The 20,483-nt window shown below is 39.5% G+C and overlaps 1 protein-coding gene across 11 annotated transcripts in view; it reads left to right on the top strand.

Moving 5' to 3' along the window:
- The window catches only part of LOC139820178 (uncharacterized), a 60,267-nt gene that overhangs the window by 9,738 nt on the left and 30,046 nt on the right, over positions 1-20,483 (top strand). For 5 of the 11 annotated variants that reach the window (XM_071790233.1, XM_071790232.1, XM_071790234.1 and 2 more), the window contains 2 exons: positions 783-962; positions 1,954-3,666. In XM_071790233.1, coding sequence (XP_071646334.1) covers positions 783-962; positions 1,954-2,625 — 852 coding nt within the window. In that variant the 3' untranslated portion in view covers positions 2,626-3,666. Of the gene's footprint in view, positions 1-782; positions 963-1,953; positions 3,667-4,186; positions 4,311-4,716; positions 5,245-20,483 lie in introns of those variants that run through there. The other 6 variants (XM_071790238.1, XM_071790239.1, XM_071790242.1 and 3 more) reach the window with 3 other exon arrangements.

Below are 20,483 nucleotides of genomic sequence, written 5' to 3'. Positions count from 1 at the left end.
ACATTTATCACGACTCGTGCGGGTGTTACATTATATCTCGAGACTTGATCAAGAAAAATTATATAGAAACAAGCAACATGTGTATTTCTCTTCTCAAAGCTTATACAAACATAATTTTTTGCGAGTATTCTACAAATATCTTTAGTTTGGGTACATTTTTTGTTTTAACTGTTATGTTTGTAACAATATTAGGTATTACATCGCATTTTTACATATTAACTTTATAAATTAACACACATGCAGCATTTCTAGATATGCTTTTTTCAGAAATAAGTTCATATAATGCTGATTTCTGTTTATATGTTAATGGACTTATACTTCTGCTTAAAATTCTGTTCTATTGTGGTCTCATACATTATTATCGATGAATTACACATGTGTGTTTGTGATTGCACAGCTTTTCAAATAACTTGTAAGTAACCTTGAAGAATTTAGGCACAATGCTATTACCTGCTGTATAATTCACGAGACAGATATTATCATAAGATGCTTTATATATTTTTTTACATACTTTGACGTAAGAATCATACATTTAAAAAGAGATGTAATCGGTTTACTCCAAAATATTAAGTTTACAGTAAACATTATTGTCCAACAGAGAACTTTAATTTATTATGCTAAATCTATCTATTGTTTCTAAGCAAGAGAAATAATCTGACGAATTTTATTTCTTTTCTCTGTAAGAAAAAAAATTCTTTGACTAAATCTTAATAATCATGTCGAGGCAGGGGATATAAAAATGTACAGAAAAAGATAAAGAGTTTTTGATTGATTGTTTTCAGACATCCTCGCAGTGTAGTTACAAATCAAGTCCTCCTGTGATTCCAAAGTTAAATAATGCCCTGGGAGTTGAGATGGAAGATGGTGGTCGGCCCATGTCTCCTGCTTCACAACCGCAGGCTCCTATTAAACAAGAGGTGGATCACCACTTGCCCGACTTCCATGACAATATTTCCCTCCCCGTAAGTAATTTTCGATGTTTATGCATTTCATATTTTAGTTTTAATTATTCATTTCTTTCTATTTCTATTCTGCACCCATGATCTTGCACATGTGTATTTACTTCGCTTTTTTCCCTGCGAATACACTTGTTTAATAACGCAAAGTACTAACTTTGTTTAAATCTTTTTGCATGGTCTATGTTATTACATGCAATAAAAAATATGTGTATATAATATTCCTTGCTGGTCAGATTGCTGATCTTGCTGATTGTAAGTCTCAATTTATTTGGCAATATTGTTGATGCAGTTGAAGGAAAAATGATTTCCTGATATTTATCATGATTGCATAAAAGATAAAAGTGATAAGACTGTATTTATGTCCTCGTTTCTTTGTCTAAAGTCACATAATCTATATTAATTATAAAAAGCTGAGAGAGCTTTTATTATCATCTTATTACATTTATCTCTAAGCACCTAATTTTTAAGTAATTATGTAATCATGCATTGCCAGCACATGTATTATTTCTGTAAGATATTTTTTTGAAAATACTTTAATATTTGAAAAATATGTTCGGATTAAACTTTAAAATAATGCACGTATAAATTGCTTTAATATTTTGTAGTGTGCTTGCATAACAAGACATTTTAGTACATATTATTTCATGTAACTCCGATTCCGTGTTAACGTTAAGATATTTTTACTTTACACTCTCATTTTTTTCTGAAGACGCTATATGCTTCTTCTCGCTTAAAACGCTTTGCACAATTGTGAATGAAGTGCAAAGTTCTCGTGATATATCGCGAAGACAATTGTCCCTATAACGGAGTTTCGTTACTGTTCCCACAATTGATGACGATTATCTACCGCCGTCCTACAACTACTCAGTCGAAACAAACATGGGAAGGAAGGGATTCTCCAATTAGAGATTACAGAATTGGCTTTTTTTGCTAAAAAAAAGATTGGGTCGAGATGTGTTGATTAAGCACATATCCTTTCCTTCTCTGTTGACAGACTGGTATGGAGTGGGAGGTTCAGAGAGATGGGAAGAGTGACGAAACTACGGATGTACAGAACATGACTTCAAATCGTCCAGATTCGGCTGTGGTGCAAGTTTCTCGCGAAAGTGCCATCATGGCTGGAGGTTCTCTCTATGTCGATATGTCGGGAATTACGTCTGAACTCCCCGGGAATTCGCATAATCCGCTAAGTCACGCCGTATCCATGAACTCGCACCATCCGTACAAAAGCAATAGCAAACTTGGTCAAACTCAGTCTTACGAATCGTTGTCCCAATATAATCCGAACGTTAAAACGCTCGAAAATGACACGCATAGATCGCTACAAATAAATCAGGAATCAGGAATGTCCGTAATTCAGTCGACAATGTGCGCAAACTTGCAGCGTTCTACTCCGCCAAGTAGAAAGGCTGGTAGATTTAAACCCGGGTGGTTAGACACGTATCCCTGGCTACAATACGATGAACGATCGAATCTTATGTTTTGCAAATACTGTAGAAAGTGGAGCGAATCCATACCAGAAATTCGCACTTCGTTTGCTGCGGGAAATGGCAATTTTAGACTCGAAATCGTCAACCACCATGATAAATGTAAAGCGCACAATATATGCGTGACAAAAGAAAGTGAGGCAAGAAAAAGTTACGCTTATACGACAAAAACGTGTTAGCCTCGACAGTTATTATCAGATTCTTCCTGTGCCTAGTTAATTCGTAATCAGTTTTACGCTCAATTAATATTTAAAAGGAATTCTGTACAAATATTACATATAATATTCAACACACACATTTGCGCAAGCTACTTTATGATTTTAACAAAGTCTTGTTTATTACGAAATCGCTCCAAAGTTTAAGTAAACTTATAATTATTTTTACACAAAATGAGACATACTCGAACTTGTAACAGAATGTGTTACAAGTACATTATTGTTTGTTTGATTACTATACTTCTTAATAGATATTCCCAGATATCTTCCAAAGATTCCTCTTTCCGATTCTAATATTAAAGCCTAGGGCTTTTTTATTTTTGGATTATATCTTATCCCCTTAGTGCTTTTATTGCATCAACAATGTTATAAATTTACACTTGTTGAGTATAATTTTATAGAAGCAAGTTTTTATCAGATAATTTTACCAATGTTAATGTTATTGTTGTATGTAAAATTAAGACAGTTTATGTATGTACGCTATTTTATTGTTAAAAACATATAAAAATATACATAAATATATATACATATACATAACAACGAAATATTTTTTTAAAAATATTTTAAATATTTTATCATAATATGTATACATATTCCTTGCGATCTGTAATATAAAACAATTATTACATAGCAGATTTAAATAGCATATATAGATATCGATACAATTTTTACAGTTTCGAAAATCATGCAATAACTTTAATAAACGGGTGACTAAAGTATCTATATAATTTATCTTATTAAATATGTTTGCTTTTACAATTATTTACGATAAGGCGACATGTTTCTGAGATGACTGTAATTTATAAAAAGATACAATTTGCATTTTTAAACATATACTTTATAGTTGGGTATGTTGTTAGATACTTGCTGTAATATATTATAGCGCAATACATAATTTTCGATATGTAAGAAAAGGAGATACCAAAGTACATATTTTTGAGATCATGTTCTGCGACGGATTCTTATATCTTTGAAAAGCAATAAATCGAATTACTTTAAAAAGTATATATTTTTTGGAATTATATTGATTAGAACATTTAATCTTTTACAATTAAGTGTTAATATATTTTATCTAAGTAGGAACGTATAAAAATTGTTTTACAAGACGTACGTTATATTTTCTTAACTATTGCTATTTAAAATTATGTAAAATATTAAATAAGTATTGTGTATAAATTTGAGGAACGTTACAAACACTCTTTAAACTATATATAATTATATATATGTATATACGTTATTTAAATTTTATCATTGAGTTGAACTTGGAAAATTATAATAGTATTTAAAAATCTTAAAATGTATAAATTTTTTATGGTTTTAAAAAATCATCCTGAATTTGATAATTTAAAAAATATAATTTAAGAATTTGCGAATTCAATGAGTTTGAAGAACAATTTGTAGTTACAAGAATACAAAAATTTCGTCTTTTGACAGTACTGTTCTAATTAGAATATGTTACAAAGCGTGAAGCAGCTACTATACTATTTCTGACTTATTTACAAATATGTGATTATGTCATGCGCAGGGTCATCCAGTTGGACTGATAGGAGAAGATGGAGGGGCCACGGTAGGAGCACTCAGTGATGGTGTTCAAGGGATGGAATCATCCGAGCACCATAATCCCCCGGAAATGCTCGACGGACTTGATGGTAAGACTTGCACATATATCTAACTTTACGACCAAAATTTCATTTAGATTTAACATATTTCCTTTTTTACGTTTTGTACTAAACCGCCCTGATTTGCGATTAACTTGTACATTATGTTTGAAGATTATACTCGGTATTATATCAGACACAACATTCGGACGAGTTTAGATATTGAGCTTGTAAATAGCGATAAAAGATTTGGCGACGCGTTTTTTCGTTGTAAAATATCGCGCATAATTCGGGTCAAACTCATCTTTTCGCGCGTTTCGGGCGTTCGACGTCACGCGATCGAAAAAAAAAAAACGATCTCTTGTCAGTCAATGGGAAATATGTTACATCTAAGAAATCGAGGGAGATCTGCATGCACGTTTTTGCAAGGATTTGACACGAGTCGAGTCGTACGTAGGTGTCGTCCGAAGCGAGCATCCCTCTATTTCCAAATCTGGCAAGTGTAGTGAGTGTAACTTTAGAAAATGAAAGACCTTTTTATATATATATATATATGTACATGTATATGTGTACGTACGTATATATATGCATACACACCGAGACCAATCTCTATACGTGTGTGTGTATGTCTGTATATATATCTAACTACATATGTATATTACATAAACCCTTGGTGTTGTGGTGATGGTATCGTGCATTTGCTACGTCATTGTGGTAGTTTTAATTACATGTGTTAATACATATACAGAAAGAAATAAAACATAACAAAACTCTCGTTGGTTTGGGACATGGTATCAGCAAATGGACTGTACTTCTATCTCATTTTTTTTCTGTTTTTTTTTATCCGTGTCCGAGATTGCGGTGTGTGGGTGCGACTGACTGAGTTCATCTCGCTGTTTTTACACGTGTATGTGGCGCGTGTGCGTGCGTATGCGTGATGCCACATTAACGAACTCCATTTGTGTGAATGCGTGTAAATGTGTGTCGTGTGTGCGAGATGACATGTATATACTTATGTCTCATATATATATATATATATATATATATATATATATATATATGTATGTGTATACATACACAGCATATATGCGTACACTGCGTGCACGTGCGAGCGCAGACGTACGCATATACGCAACTTCCATGGCGGGACTCTCTGTGCATGTCTTTATATGTGCTGTTTTTATTTTCTATTCTCTTATATACCCTTTTGCCGTATCTTGCGTCATCGTGCCTGGCGATCTTGATCTTATATTCTCACGTCTCTCTTGCGCTGTTCGTTTCGACCTACACGAGTGAACGAGAATATTAGCAACAAAATGTGCAATCGTTGCGCATCTCGTTGCGCAATCCGTCGTTTGCGTTAATAAAGTTGTCGGCCGCGAGGAAAAAAAAATCGTTACGTAAGACGTTTCCTATGCTATGTTGCTTGATACCACGAGATGGATACGAAGGTTAACGCGATTACACAAGAGCGCGGAGGATCCGAGGATCTGATAATCCCGAAAATCTATTCTAAAATTAGAGATTAGGATATTTCAGTTAGATTTCAAGATTCTGGAATTCGCGGATTCTCTATACCGTGATTGATTTTCGTGGAATTAGGGATTGCAGGATCCGAGGATCCGAGTTTCGCATACGTTATCTATAAAAAGTCTATAGATGAATTTATGAGGTAAAGTTTCACTTTTCGCGAAATATCTTCTATCGCTCGTCCACATTAATACGTCACGCCTATTTATAGTCACACGATTCTTATCCACTGCGTATCGTCGATGCATTAATAATAGTTGCCAGCAGCGGCAGCAGCAGCAGCAGCAGCAGGAAAACTCGTAACTCTAGGTAGCATTTTTTCCTCCTAACGATTATTCCCGAAGAAGCATACGCGATTAAACCGATCGTTAAATAGACTCTCTGTTGCTAATGCTATTCTTCGTTTATCTTTCGCATCCTCGACCTCGTAGCGATCTCGTCGTCGTCATCGTCGTCATCGTCGTCGTTGTCGTCGTTGCCGTCGTCGTCGCTTGTCGTTGATAGTTACCAGATTACGTACTTCTTGATTGCATATTCATATTATATCGAGTTAGCTGAAATGTTGCACGAGCTGCATTATGCAATAGTTGCCAGTGGTCGCGAGATGCGCGCGTTTGATCTCCGACGGAGCAATTTATGTATGGGCGACGTTTAAGAGCTGAGGACAAAGTCGATAGTCCGTATCGCGATCTCCGCAGACCGAGTGTTTTTATTTGTGGAGACGAATCGGCGAATCTCCTCGCCGAGGTTCTCACACTTGAATGTTTATTTTTCATTCGGTTTTCTTTTTGGTATGTTAAATTTTCGACGTCTCTTTCCTCCTTTCTTCCTCTCCTGTACTGTATTGTGACAGTATCTTTAGTCTCTTGGAACGCGATGAGATGACAGTAGAATTGCGCTTTTTACATGGTATTGACATTTGCTACGAGTAGGTAATTATAGATGAGAAAGAGCACGGGGCGAAGTCCTTGATGGAATTGATCGATTCTCTGTCTTGTTTCGATAAACGCGAAAGAGTTTTGATTTTTTTTTTTTTTTTTTAATTATGTTCTCTCAGACCCTTCTACAGACCTTCTGTTTTTTTTTTATGTCTACATTATTCCTTTCCTGCAACAAGCAAAGTTTTCATATATATTTCCAGCGCTTATAAAAACAAGAAAGAAAATCAAGCAATTCCATTAAGTACATTACTCTGTATAAATACGAGTGTGGTGTTCGTTATGATATCTTCGTTGATTTTGAACGTAATTAAGAGAATCCCCTCTTCTCTGCAACTATTTGACGTAGAGTGTGATTTATGGGAAGCATAAAGGATGTTCTATTTAACGTTATCATCAAAAGTATTTTTTTTCGCAATGATAATTTCCTATATTAAAACAATAGCATAATTAAAAAATATTTCTATTTGAAAAACAATTTTTTAAATATACCGCAAACTAGTAAAGGACATTTTTGAATAATCAATAAAATAAATTTTAACTTCATGGATTAGAATATTACATTTTTGCATAAATTTTCAATATTTTTTGTAACGATTAATTAGAATTTTATTATTCAAACATCTGTGTCGCAAAATTTATTCCAAAAATTTTCTTTACAGAAAAATTGCATATTTAAATATTATTTGTATAATTTTTGCATTTTACAATGAAAAGGTAAAACCTGTGATAAAATATTTGCATTTCGAATATTTTGCAAGAGAAAGCTATTACATTTATGTTATAATGGTAATTAAATAGGATTTAACATTTATTTTTGAGATCTTTTATTTTATAACTTTTCATTCGTATATTTATACGTACATTTGGTAATAATATATGTGCATACTTTTTTTTTAAATTAATTAAAGAGTTCAGACATGAGACATTACATTAGGCATTGCGCAAAGAAATAAAAGACATTGAGTGTGATAACGTCGGATCGACCATCCTTATATATTTTGGGGTGATATTAGTAGACACAGTTGGCATCGTTAATGAATTATGATGAATTCATCGAAACGGGACCTTGTATTCCAGGAACGACAAGGACTTGCAAAAAAGAAAAGGATATAAGTAAAGACAGTCACAATAAGTTAGAGCACTCGCTGATCGGTATGGAGTGCTGTAAGCTGTGCGGCAAGAGCGTAGCCAACATAAAAAAGCACATGAAATCGCACAACCCCGACAAGCACCAATGTCAAATATGTCTGATATCGTTGACCAGGTCTGACAATCTGAAAAGGCACATTAAGTTGAAACACGGCATGCAGGATGTGATATCGCCGTTTATGCGCATGGACCACAAGCATTTCTTAGCAAAATCCGAGGCGGGTTATTTGACTTAGTAATTCTTGCGTCGCATAAACACACACAGTGCGTCCATGTGCAAAGTATACTAACCGCGGGATTGTGCGAGGATCTTCGAATCGGGTAAGCCTGTCAGGAACTCGATTACTGGCCTTATCGGAATATACTATGTATAATTTAAGGTAGTAGAGTATAGATACAACGGTCTGCTTCGCGCCAAAGCGACAGCAAGTTACAGGACCGTGTCTCTCGATAGATTCCACTCATCTTTGGATCTTTCCGATACCTCGGATACCTGGAGATCTTCCGATTCATAAATCCTCGTATATTCTACATACATAATTTATTTTTGCGTAATTTATTTTTCTATCATATAAATCGTAAGTGTAGATTTGCATGCATGCGTTTGCAGGGAGTTGGCCTGGAACTCGTGTAACTTGTGCCCATGTCATTTTACACGTTACTTAGTATTAATCGCCACGGTCGATATGTCGCACGAAGGACCCTCCTCGTCGCATAGCTATACGTGACGATTACATCGTGTGCGCGTGCGTCTCTTTAGAGAGCACTATATTTAAACTAAAATTAAATTTATTTATTCTTGTGCGTTTAGCTCCTAAATATTTAATGCTAATGAGTAAGGACACGGGGATCTCTTTCTCTCGCTTGAGACAAGCAGATTCCCTTAGTTATAGCGGAGTGTTCGTAGAATCCGTATAAGCTGGAGATCTCAGTGAAAGTAATGTCGAGTACAAAACTTCATTCCTGTTCTACCTCCCGTTGATCGTCCGAATGACGTATCGTTCTGAAATACGGAAGACGGAGTAACGTTCCTCCAAGATTACGGACTGTCGCCGGATCTTGTAATCATCCTCCCTTTCGTGTCACGCCCGGATCCGCGGGCTTCCGCTCCGACTCCGAGGATCTTGCGGCTTCCCTTGATCCCTGCGTCCTCCGGACGCTAGGGTTTTCAGATTCCTAGATTTTCGGACTCCAGCATCTTCGACTATCGTCTGTAGGCGCGCAGGAAAAATATATGATCTAAACGATGTTAAGTATCTCTTATACGCACGCGTCACGAATGGTTTTGCATCGTTCTGATTATCCTGGGATCTTCATTAGATCCTAAATATATATATTATATATATATATATATATATATATATATATATATATATAACGTAAATATACATATAACGCGAAAACATATTTAGCGTTATATAAAATATAAAAACTTTATATTGGAACAGTGTGCAAAAATAAATTACGGAACAATTTTTTTTATCTCGAACAGCGCGATTGATCGGCGTAATGGAAAGATGATGCAAAACATTCTTCGACGCGTGTACGTAAAATATATATATATTTATACGTATATTATATTTATATGACGTAGGTTGTGAATCACGTCGAAGACTGATTTCTATGTGAGTCGTCGCGGCTCAAAAATAGTCATGATGAAACTAGTCCCGCAGGCCCATAGGCTGTTACGAGAAAAAAAAAGAACAGGCTTCGGAGCTCACTTATGGTGCCTTTTGCTTAAGTACAAGGATATCGCTTGTCACGAGATAAATAACGATGATACGATAAATAGTAATTATAATAAGCGATGCGATATACCTCCCTTAGGCAGTGCATGGTCACACGTTCATAGCCCTTTGTACGTCGTTACGTAACATACGTGTCCTTTTCCCACCGTCTGCGTCGTTCTCGCCCGTCGTGGCTCCGGCTAGGAATGGCGTCGAGCCAGGTTTTTTTTATCTATGTTCTTTCTCTATTTGCAGATGCGACACTTTTAGCTCTTCGAGCCATTGAATTCGCGCCAATAGCGGGCGGTAAATCGAGCAAGTATGTCCAAGTTTTTTCGGAAAGGTGCCGTACGCTCATAAACGCAGAATACCCTCGCGAATACTGTTTCAGTTTTTGTTACTCGTTCATTTTTCGTCTCGCCAAAACTCGGCGCTTGTTCTGTAGCTGTTCTTTCGAAAGTCTTTAGTCTACTCAAAACCTGCGGAAAGAACATTACGTAGGATTAGTCGAAGTTTCCACGCAGCTTTACGGGATTAGGTGTAACAAGGTCGTCCTCGTACTCGCGACATCTCGCAGTTATTAAAATTCTTTGTTCTCTTTGTCGGCATCCTAAGGGAATTCCTCACGCTCTCGCGATTTTTCGAAACATTCTCGCGCGGCGGACGTGACGAACTTTTGCTATCTGTTCGTTCGCACAAAGCGACAACGCAGTTTCATGCGGGAACGCGCGTTTTGTTCCTCTTTCTACGCTCACGCGCGTTACGCAACAAATAAACGTCATCTCGTTTCGCCTCTCGCCAAGCGGACGCGTTCTGGCAGCGTCATGGTTTCCAAAACTGTTAAAAAATGAAGACGCGCAAAACTCTCCCGGGAGCGTGGAATTCACTTACCCGGGCCACTTACTTTGATTATGTACAGTAATCACAAGATACAGTTTGCCGAGAGGTTTATTTATTAGCTCATTTTTATGTCTTATCCGTTACGAAGGCGTCATTTATTTTTCAGTCGCCGTCTTAGAATTTGCCTGTAGTAGCTTGGAGTTTTTCGAGTCTGATTTCTTAGCTTCTACTGCTGTGAGACACTTGGTGCTTTATACGATACTACGTTCTAATATTGAAGTTCTAACTTGCTTGAAAACTTGACCTGCTCGAGATTTTAAGATCTTTCAATGCTTAAATTCTAATCTTAGCAGCTTCGCTTTCTCAGATCTTAAATTCTTATCTATCTCGTAAAGTACGAGCGGTAGATACTTTTCGTGAGTTAAAGCCACACTAGTAGGCCCGCATCGATTGCACCGAGTGGTAGTAAAAATTGCAAGAGTTTGGAATCACAGAGCTCTGTCAATGACATATCGACTATTTTTCCGGCTGGGAGCCGGGCTAAAAAACAAGCCATGATCGCAACACGACATCACGATGTCGTTTTTGAGAATCAAATGGATTGGAAACCATCGTAGCGTCTCCTTGCCAAAAATACACAGGCGATATGTCTCACATGCCCGAATGTTCGACAGTACTTCTTTAAAACAACTTTTGCCTTTTGCATTTTTTATTTATTCTCCCATTTTCATTTCTCTCCTTACGAGACTCATCTTCTTTTTATTCACTGTCTTAGTTTCTGCTAGATCATATGTCGAATTTATCTCTTCAGGGAAACGATATATATAAATATTAAAAGCTTGCGTTCTGTATGCATTTCCTGTGGCAGTGACGTGGTCTTTTCATCGCAGGACTCTCGGTATGTTTGCACGCGGGGAATTTGTGGTACTCTCCCATGCGCGATCTCCGAATGGCACGGATTCTTGAATCCGCGAACCCTGTCTCCGTTTCTCCGTGACAAGGGAAACACGTAGCCCGAGCGACAATTCGGATCCGGATAATATTAATGTCCGCGAGTTGGCCGTGACGTGCAGCCGTAACGCTGCGGAGCCTGCTGCACTATATCCCGCGCAAGACGTGAGAAACGTTGTCACGTTTCAGCGAGCCACCTCGGTATCATAACTTTCCGACCTTTAACGGCGGAAAATTGTCTCTCTGGGCGACGTGGTAAAGCGATGGATGGATGGATGGATGGCGTCGCTGCATTAGCGAACCGAGCCCGGGCGGCAGGGCCCAAATGGAAATTAGTATCACGCGATACTTTCCCTGCCGCAGCCCGGTCAAAGGGCTCTCTCTCTCTCTCTCTGTCTCCCTTTATCTCTCTTTCTCACAACACGGTTGAGCGATAAAAAGCTCAACAGCATTTTGCATCCCCCCGGCAATAGCTCGGTCCATCGATCCATCGTTGCATCTAATTATACAGCGCGCCCTTTATTACCCTAATTACCCTCGCAGTGTGCCTTCCGTCCTCGATTTTATCGATCCGTTCCGATGCTCTTTCTGGTTTTTCGTATCGGATATTTTTATTAATTTATAGATTTTTATAGGTCTACGATAATATTATAAGTGCGCTTTACAAGTCCTCCAAATATTCATATAAGAAAAATATTGATATTTATTACGTAATTTAATCATTGACTCGAAACTTTTATCTGAACAGTCGTTGCATTTACTATTTTAATGTTTAACGGTGCGTCACGTTCCAACATTAATGATCTTTACCATAAGCATGGTACGCTGTTTTATTTTCGCGGAGCCTTAAATAGTCTTATAATCAGCTACTTATAATCTCAATTAAAATATCACAGGCTATTCTCTGATATTTTCGTAGATCAACAATCTTTATGTAAATTTTTACATCGGCTGTCCTACTTAGGTCGCGCAACTTGTGAAGTTCTCCCACTCGGTTTTGTTTCCGACCTGCTTATTTCTTTTTCCGCGTTAAGCTCCACTTCTTTTCGCTCTTTTTCTCCCTCGCTCTCTTTCACGCCTTGATCCCATTGTCGCTTCTAAAATCACTATCTCAGGGAGACTCCTCCACCGATACTTGTTCCGTTCACCGATACTCATTCTCGACATCGATCGATCATCGAATAAAGCGGCTCCACCGACGTATCACAGTTTTCTTTCGGCTCTCGAGACGCATCGGTTGTTTAATATTCTCGTGCACAGGCGAGAGAGCGAGCGCGGCACTCGTCCAAGGAGCGCGCGACGGGGTCCTTTCCCGACGATAAGCTTCTTACCGGCATATCTTCTCGCCCTTATTACACGAGTGCGCGCACGTCGCACGGCGGTCGGACGGATGGTGACGGTGGTTCGAGGATGAAGGCGCAGGATGGTGTCCTGAATAAGAGGATCAGCGGGTGGAGGTACGCCCCGAGCGAGGTGCCCCGCTCGCAAAGAGTTTCGTTTCTCGAACACACGACAAGAGGCTTTTCGTCTTTCGCGCTCGTGCCCGCTTACTTTAAACCCCGGTGGTTGGCTTAACCAATGGAGGAGAAACCAGAACCGCCGCTGCTTCCGCCGATACGTCCTTGAGAGCTCGCTCGAAGGAGCGGAAACTTCAGCTGGCGTGAATCTCGTGAAACTCTGCTGATCGCGCCGGGCCATTAATCATTTAACCGTGGTGTTTTTAGTGTGAGAAAAACGTTCTTCTATAGATATCTCTATAAAACGGCTAAAGTTTAAAGTTTTATTTTATTTATATATTTGTGTATCTAATTTTTATTTTTTTTCAAGTTCTAAATCGTAATTATTCAATATAAATCCCCGAAAGTCTATCTGCAAATTATTCTCAGTCATCATAAGAAAACATTCTTTATGCCATTTTTACTCGTAGCGCTATGAAAATCTTTGATACTCTTTCTTAGAACCATTCTCGTTGATGTCGTCAAATAATTCAAGTAATCTTCGCTTTCGACCGTTATTAGTATTGAATGCTCAATTGAATACAGAATTCGCTGTTCTCTTTGCGTACATCGTGATGTTTTCGTTATCGCCGTTTCCGAGCAGTTCAATCAAGCCTCGCCTCCCTTATGTCTTAAGTGGTTACATGTTCGGGGAACGCTGTGGCATTATCTTCGAACAGACGGTACGTACTCCACAGGTCTGTAGCAAAGCTACTGTATAGCTACTGACAGGAATACTCGAAATGAAGTTCCAACGTTTCGGTCGACTGCAGTAGCACTCTGGAAATCAATGGCATCGGGAAAGTTTACAGCGTCAGAATTTCGTTGCTCCTCGAAACTCACGCGACGGAATTTGCAACAAACGATTTCATCGGGACAATTAAATCGCTAGTAATTACGTACAGAACGAATCTTATAATGAATAATAGAATAATAGACGGCTCCGATTATAGATTTTGCAAAAATATCTCACAGGTACTTTAGATATTCTATCGAACCTTTGAATTCCAAGCTCGACGAGAGAGGTTTTGCTTAATGTTTTCTACGTTAATCCGATAAATATAGACGATTCGCAAAATTAGCAGAAAGCTATCAGCGTTATTATTCCACGTTTGATCATGAAGAATCTTCAGTTTCTCGTTTCGAATTTGAGTACCGCTACCCGGGAGATTTTGAGAGGAAGGTTCCTCGTTTGAAGGAAGTATGTGCGGTTGTAAGATATTTCCTCGGCAGCCACGTGTGAATTTATTGCGGCATCTGGTTCAACGGAAAATAAGAAAAAAAAAGAACGAAAGTAGAGAAAGAAGGTACGAGTTGTTTCCCGCATATGATGTCACTCGGCGAGGGAAACGCGAAATCCTGTAGCAATACTAGTGCCGTATGGGCCACCGTGTTGAATCCACGTACATAGATCATGCGGCCACACTCCTCAGCATATATGCAGTTTAGTCGAATGTGAACCGGGAGAGAGAGAGAGATACAGGAGAGGCGCACACAATGGAGGGTGGGAAATACACTCTGTTCTCTCCTGGTCTCGTCGTTGCATTCCCTTTACCCTCCTCTTCGCCACCCCGCTCGTCCTCTAGCGGCTGCTGCGTCTCCGCGTCTCTGCCCCTCTGCCCTTCTACCCCTCCTGCATCCCTCCTGCTTGACGGCTCTTTCTGGCACAGCGCGGTGATCGATGCCGGTGTATGAGAGAGAATATCGGGTTCCACGCGACGCGAAGATTGGGCGTTGTTAGCGCGAGAGTGATTTTTGAGACTGCTTCATCTTTAAGTACCTATAATTCGTTACGTGCGTGTTTCTAAGTACCTACATTTCTAATTTGTACGTTTACACAGCTACGTTTCCCTAAGACGCGCCGTTGTATTTTAACGAGGAATTTCTTTCACGTTGAGCAGAATTTACGTCAGATGTAACTATTGTCCTACGGATATGTAATTTCATAAATTATATTATTCACGCCGGAGTAATAAGATGAGAAGAGATGAAAGTTTCGCCGAGATATGCATTCGGATGCATTATTCAGAACATAAACCGAGTATAAACCGCGTATACTCCCTTCGCACGTATATCAACGTTGCGGGCCGAAAAATAGAGACAGCTTACGTGCGCAGCGCCCGGTACAAAGTGTGTTAAGCTCCGAAAGGGCTCGTGCCCGTTTCTCTCGCTCTCCTCTGCATAATAAATCTCTCCGAGTATCCCCTCCGCTATTCTGTCCTCTCAGTCCCCCCCGTTTTCTTCCTGTCTCTTTCCCCCTGTGTGTACCTCCGCCCTCTGTCCATTCTCTCGCTCCCTCTTTCTCTCCCTGTTGCAACATTAGTCGGTGATGCTGGCAGCTGGCTGCCACGCCGCTCGCCTCCGCCCTTGCATCCCTACGAGCTGAGGGATGCTCGCGCAGGGGTAACGGACGGCGGTGCTAGCAGCGGCTGCTAAGTCGACCCTAACTTTGTAAAAGTTTGTAAAGAGGAGATTGTGGAGCATTGGTGGCAAGAATTCGATGACCCCTCTGGTTCCCTTACTCCAGTCGTGCACGATTCACTTATAGATGCGTAATTAAAAGCGAACGCTTTGACGATCATTTAAATTTGATCCTTTGACTAGAATAGAGTTGCGTGGATGTTGGTTTATCGATGAATCCTATTATTGGAGCAGATTGAGAAAGAAAGAAGGAGAGAGAGAGAGTTTACTGGTTTAGCTAAATTGTGTATAGCACCATGCGTTTTGGATCAATGTGAAATGAACTAGACGATATAGATGATACGAAGAGCGTGCACTCGCTGCTCGTAAACTCCCGATGCGCTTTAAAACGATTGACACTGAGCGCCCCGGAGAACGATTTCCTTATTCATAAATCTTCGCGCCTCGGAATACAGAGGTGCAACATCTCGTCTCTCGTCATGCGATACAAGTGTTAGCTTTCTCGATAATCTCGCTTCGTTATTCGACCGGGGCCGGGAAAATTGGTGTCTCATTTACAGACGGCTCGCATTGTGCAAACAACATCGGGCCCCGTAATTTCCAACAGATCTAACCGCATCCGCCTCATTCGTCTTTGTCTTGGGCGCTTGCAGGAATACTTCCACTTCCGACTGGCTTCACTTCCATGCGACGCCGCCCACTGTCGGCCCGCCGGGCATTTAAATACGTTCGTGCCTCGCGATTCCGATATAAATCATCATGCGAACGCGCCTGGCAAGAGCGAGCGCCTGCCCGTATGATTGTAAGGGTCGTGTTACGTTCCCCCTTCCTGATAAGATCAGTTTCGAAGTCTCGGAAATAATCACGCTACCGAATGGACGCTTGCTTGTTACTCTAATACGCGCAGCCGTCTGTCTTTTCCGATCCGTCTCTCATATCCACTTTCCACGTTCCGGCTCTTTGCCTCGAAAAACATGCTAAATTCAATCGCAACACGGTATAGTAAAAATTGATCTCTTCTAATTAATTTATTTATTATCTATGCTTTTCTATTTTTACTTCTTTTATTTAGGAATTTATTTCTAATTTTTTTATTGTTATCTTAAGATCATATTTTAGAATTTTATTTATTCTATGTACATTTTAAAGACTCATGATTTTAAGTGTTTTAATTTTACCATTATTGTTTTTTTTTTTTAATTAGTTTTTACAAGTTAAACATTTGCAACATATTAAATAAGAGTAAACATTCAAAGAGCCGTAATGTGTTCGATTCTATTCAGTGCTTTTTATGATTCGCGCGAAATATCAAACTGCGACACGAGTTGCTAAAGAGGATCAAAAATTCCCCTAGAAATACGAGCACGTATCTAGCGTGTGCACTTTTACATATCTTCGGCATACATAAATTACACGAAAAAAGGAAATATACATACATTGGTAAGCTGGAACGTGCACCTCGAAAATTCGGGCTATAAAAGTGGAAGTAACGGAAAAATTTCCACGAGAAGTGACTTAATTCGGCGGAAAATCTGGCGTTAATGTACCGAGAAATTTAATTGAATTCGACGTGATTTTGATAGCTTCGGCTTTCCACAAAGAGCCGTCGTTAAAGAGTGCACACGCTAAAACGCGATGTCATCGTTTATGGTAAAAGCAATTTTGACGACCTTGAAGAGCTATTTTCGGGGCGACTTACTTAATCGTTCATCCGATCGGCTGTCTCGTCTTCGTCAAAGCCGAAGTTCTGCAATGCTTTTCAATTAATGCAAAACACGAAACTCGACACCTAGCGAATGGGAACCGTATGCATAATTTATACGAATCTGTGATTTACATATAATGACAGTTTGCTCTTTCCACGTAAGTTGATTCGCACGAATTGCAGATGGTATATTAATAAAAACGTAGCGTCGCGCATAATAGTTCGGTATCGTCGGTCAATGTCACTCGTACGTCGCGCTCGAATCAAGATCGTCGCGTCGATAGTCGAATCAGGATTGCGCCATCAAACTTCATTTCCGGACGTTAATTTTGCAGCTCGAGAATAGTCCGTGGCTATTTCGCGAGGAGAAATATTGGCATTGTCGGTGGCACATCGATTTTCCTGCTCGATAACTAAAATATAACTAGTGTCACGCTACCTATGGACACGTTATCACACGGCATGGCATATCCATAATAGTCCGCTGAACGTTTTTCTCCGTTCTAATTTTGCAATATTAATCATACAATTATACCGCGGAGTTCGTCGTAGTTCAAATATTTCTGGAAAATCGTCTTTTATATGTCCGGTGTTATTTTATCAAAAGCACGAGATGGAAAATAATCATTGATTTAAATACCAAAGTTCACAGGTCTTATCTTGAACTTTCGGTCTTCGAATTTTCTAATTTATAGGAGAATTCTGAGCACTTGATCGTAAGATCCGTAGAACTTTGGTTCTCTCGATTATTTCAATAATTTCGTTACAACAAGCGTCTTTGAAAAATTGTGGATTGTATAAAAGTTATGCGAGAATTAAATAGCACTCAGTGAATCGAGGCTGAAGTGCATTTATTAAATTCGCGTCGAAATGATAAGAACGCAATGTGGAAATCGATTCGCGAAAATCGCCTACATATATGCCACAAATACGTAAATAATTTCTCGCCGAATCACGTGTTTTTCACGTTAGATCTCGCATGTTTGGTAAGCTTGAAGAAGAAAATACTCTCGATAACGATCAGGGCCTACTGCGTTGACCATCGCGCTTGTTCTGAACCTTTATCCTTACCTCCTCCCCTTCATAACAAATCGCGTCATAAAAAATGCCTGCCTATGCGCCAACGTAGATTAATGCAACTATCGTAAGTATTTTATTAATCACCTTCGAGGCTAATGTTTGTGTACTTAGAGAATAGGATTTCTATGTGCACGCGCCAAACAAAATTTTGCGCTACTTTTTTTTAGCGTCATTTAACGCACATACCGAATTTATGATGAAATTTCGTAATAAATCAAGGTATGATTTTACAAGAATCACAACGAATTTATAAATTGGTACAGCCGGATACGCAAAATATTAGTATCTTGACGTCTTTGAATCCTGCGGTATCCGGCTTGGAATTCTACAGTGGCAGAATTCCAAGATTTGATTTTCTAGCTTCTCGAATCAGTCGTATCTATTATGATCAATGGAAGTTCTCAATGAAACTTCGAATCCTGTTGCAGCTTCGGTTCTCAGGACTAATTTATCAATCGACGAAAGTATCGCAACAATTTTATTTGGCGTGCGCATCAACTATTAAGATTTAAGTGAGTAAACAGAGGTGACGAGAAGTTACCAGGATCAAATATTGTAATATTTTTGTACCACAAGAAGAGATTTGTGAAATAATAAACAATGATTATTTAATCTAACCCACCGCGCGAACCACGATCGTGTGCATTTATCGTTTCGGCCGGACTCGATACTCTTGCGATTTGATATTCGGATCCGGTTAGATTTTTCGGAGGAAAGGGGAGAGTTCAGTTCTGCCAGAAAATAGAAAGAGAGGATGCGCGCTTTCGTGGTTCTCTACTCTTTTTTTTTTTTTTGTTATCTGGTTCGTGTCAGCGTAAAGAGAGCCATGTTTTACTTTTCCTCCGGAAAGGAGGCAGATTCTCGTTTACTTGGAGTTTATTCTTGGAATTTATCATCTTCCGACACACAGGTGCTTTGCCCTCGTCATTTTCGATCTTTATCTTTTTTCATACACACTTTGTCTCTCTTTCCTTCTTTCTTTTTGTCTCTACTGTTTCTCGTTTCTGACTCTTTCTCTTTTCTACCCTTCTTTCTTTCTGGTTTAGCCGTTACATCGGCCTTACCTGAATTTATGCGAGCCGCGAAACGTAATCGTAACAGCAACTGACTCCTTCACAAGGGACGTATTCTAACTCGGTGTTTTTCAACCTCTGTTCCATGTCAGACGACGTTTCGCGAAAAATGTGATCTGAATGAAAATTCGCGCTCGGTTTTTTTTTTTTTTTTTTTTATCTTTTGTATGATCTGCCCTATTATTTTATTGAAACGAATCTCAAGTATAATAGCAACAACACAAGGTGTTCGAGAAAGAGATTTACGAATAGCTGAGCTCGTTTCGGGCGTTTTACGAAATAACTGTGGAATAAGTAATTATACGCACCGCGAGTTTGTAGTTTGTAGAGTGCCTGATACTTGTCACGTTACGTGTTTGTTTTATTGAAATCAAGATCAAAGGGACTATCGTGTATCGTGATTTTGTGCGGAAGAGGTATATCGATAACGGGAGAAATTTGAAATTGATTTGCAGATCCTGTTTCTCTTAACCCGCGTTCTCCGTGTCGAAATAGTTTGACAATTTAATCCCGAGTAGTAATTATCTCACGAATAGCTCCCCGCTATTGATATACAACTTCCGCAGTGGCAAATCTCTCCGTGACGCACTGTCGATCCCTCGCGTGTCTCGCGAGGCATTTCTATCGCGCAGAAAGGGTTGAAAAACACTGTTCTAACCGAATCTAACCGAGGCTACTGCACTAACAAGAGAGGAAAAAAAAGGATACATACACTTATGTACACACATGTATAGCTAAAAATATCGCTGCCCCAAACCTTGTGTATATGTATAATAAAAAAGCGACCGTGTGTACAAAGTCTTTTTTTTACAGCGTCGACGGGGCGTCGTTCTCGCGGCTGCATTCCGCGCGCGCGGCACTCGTCACGGAAACTCGGAAAAGTGGAAATGAAAAAGTAGCGCGGGGGCGATCGGGTTTCATTGAAAATCGAACGGTCGACGGGACCGCGCGACGAGACCGACGAAAGTTTTTTAACTCGTCTGCTTCCTTCACCCCCTTCCCCTTTCCCTTCCCCGTCTCCACCCGGTGTTTCGCGAACCCTTTCTTGGCGCCAGTTCTCTCATCGATCGGAAACGCGGAGTGACCTTTCACCTTCTTTCTCTGCCGCCCCCGCGCCGTCACGCGAATATTATTTAAATCGCGCATTAATCGAGAACGGAAGCTAGCGTGAGTGCAGCCGATCGATACGACGACACACCGCGGCGGCAATCGGCTTGTTGAGGGGGTAGACAGAGCGATTTAACCCTTTGTGGCTCCCACCGTTTCCCCGAGTAGTTGCGTATAAGGTGACGCTTGGAAACACGGGGTAAT

This window comes from Temnothorax longispinosus, chromosome 10 (genome assembly GCF_030848805.1).
Source record: "Temnothorax longispinosus isolate EJ_2023e chromosome 10, Tlon_JGU_v1, whole genome shotgun sequence".
Classification (NCBI taxonomy): Eukaryota; Metazoa; Arthropoda; class Insecta; order Hymenoptera; family Formicidae; genus Temnothorax; species Temnothorax longispinosus.
Note: the sequence above shows the minus strand (reverse complement) of the source record. Positions and strands in the feature narration are given on the sequence as shown.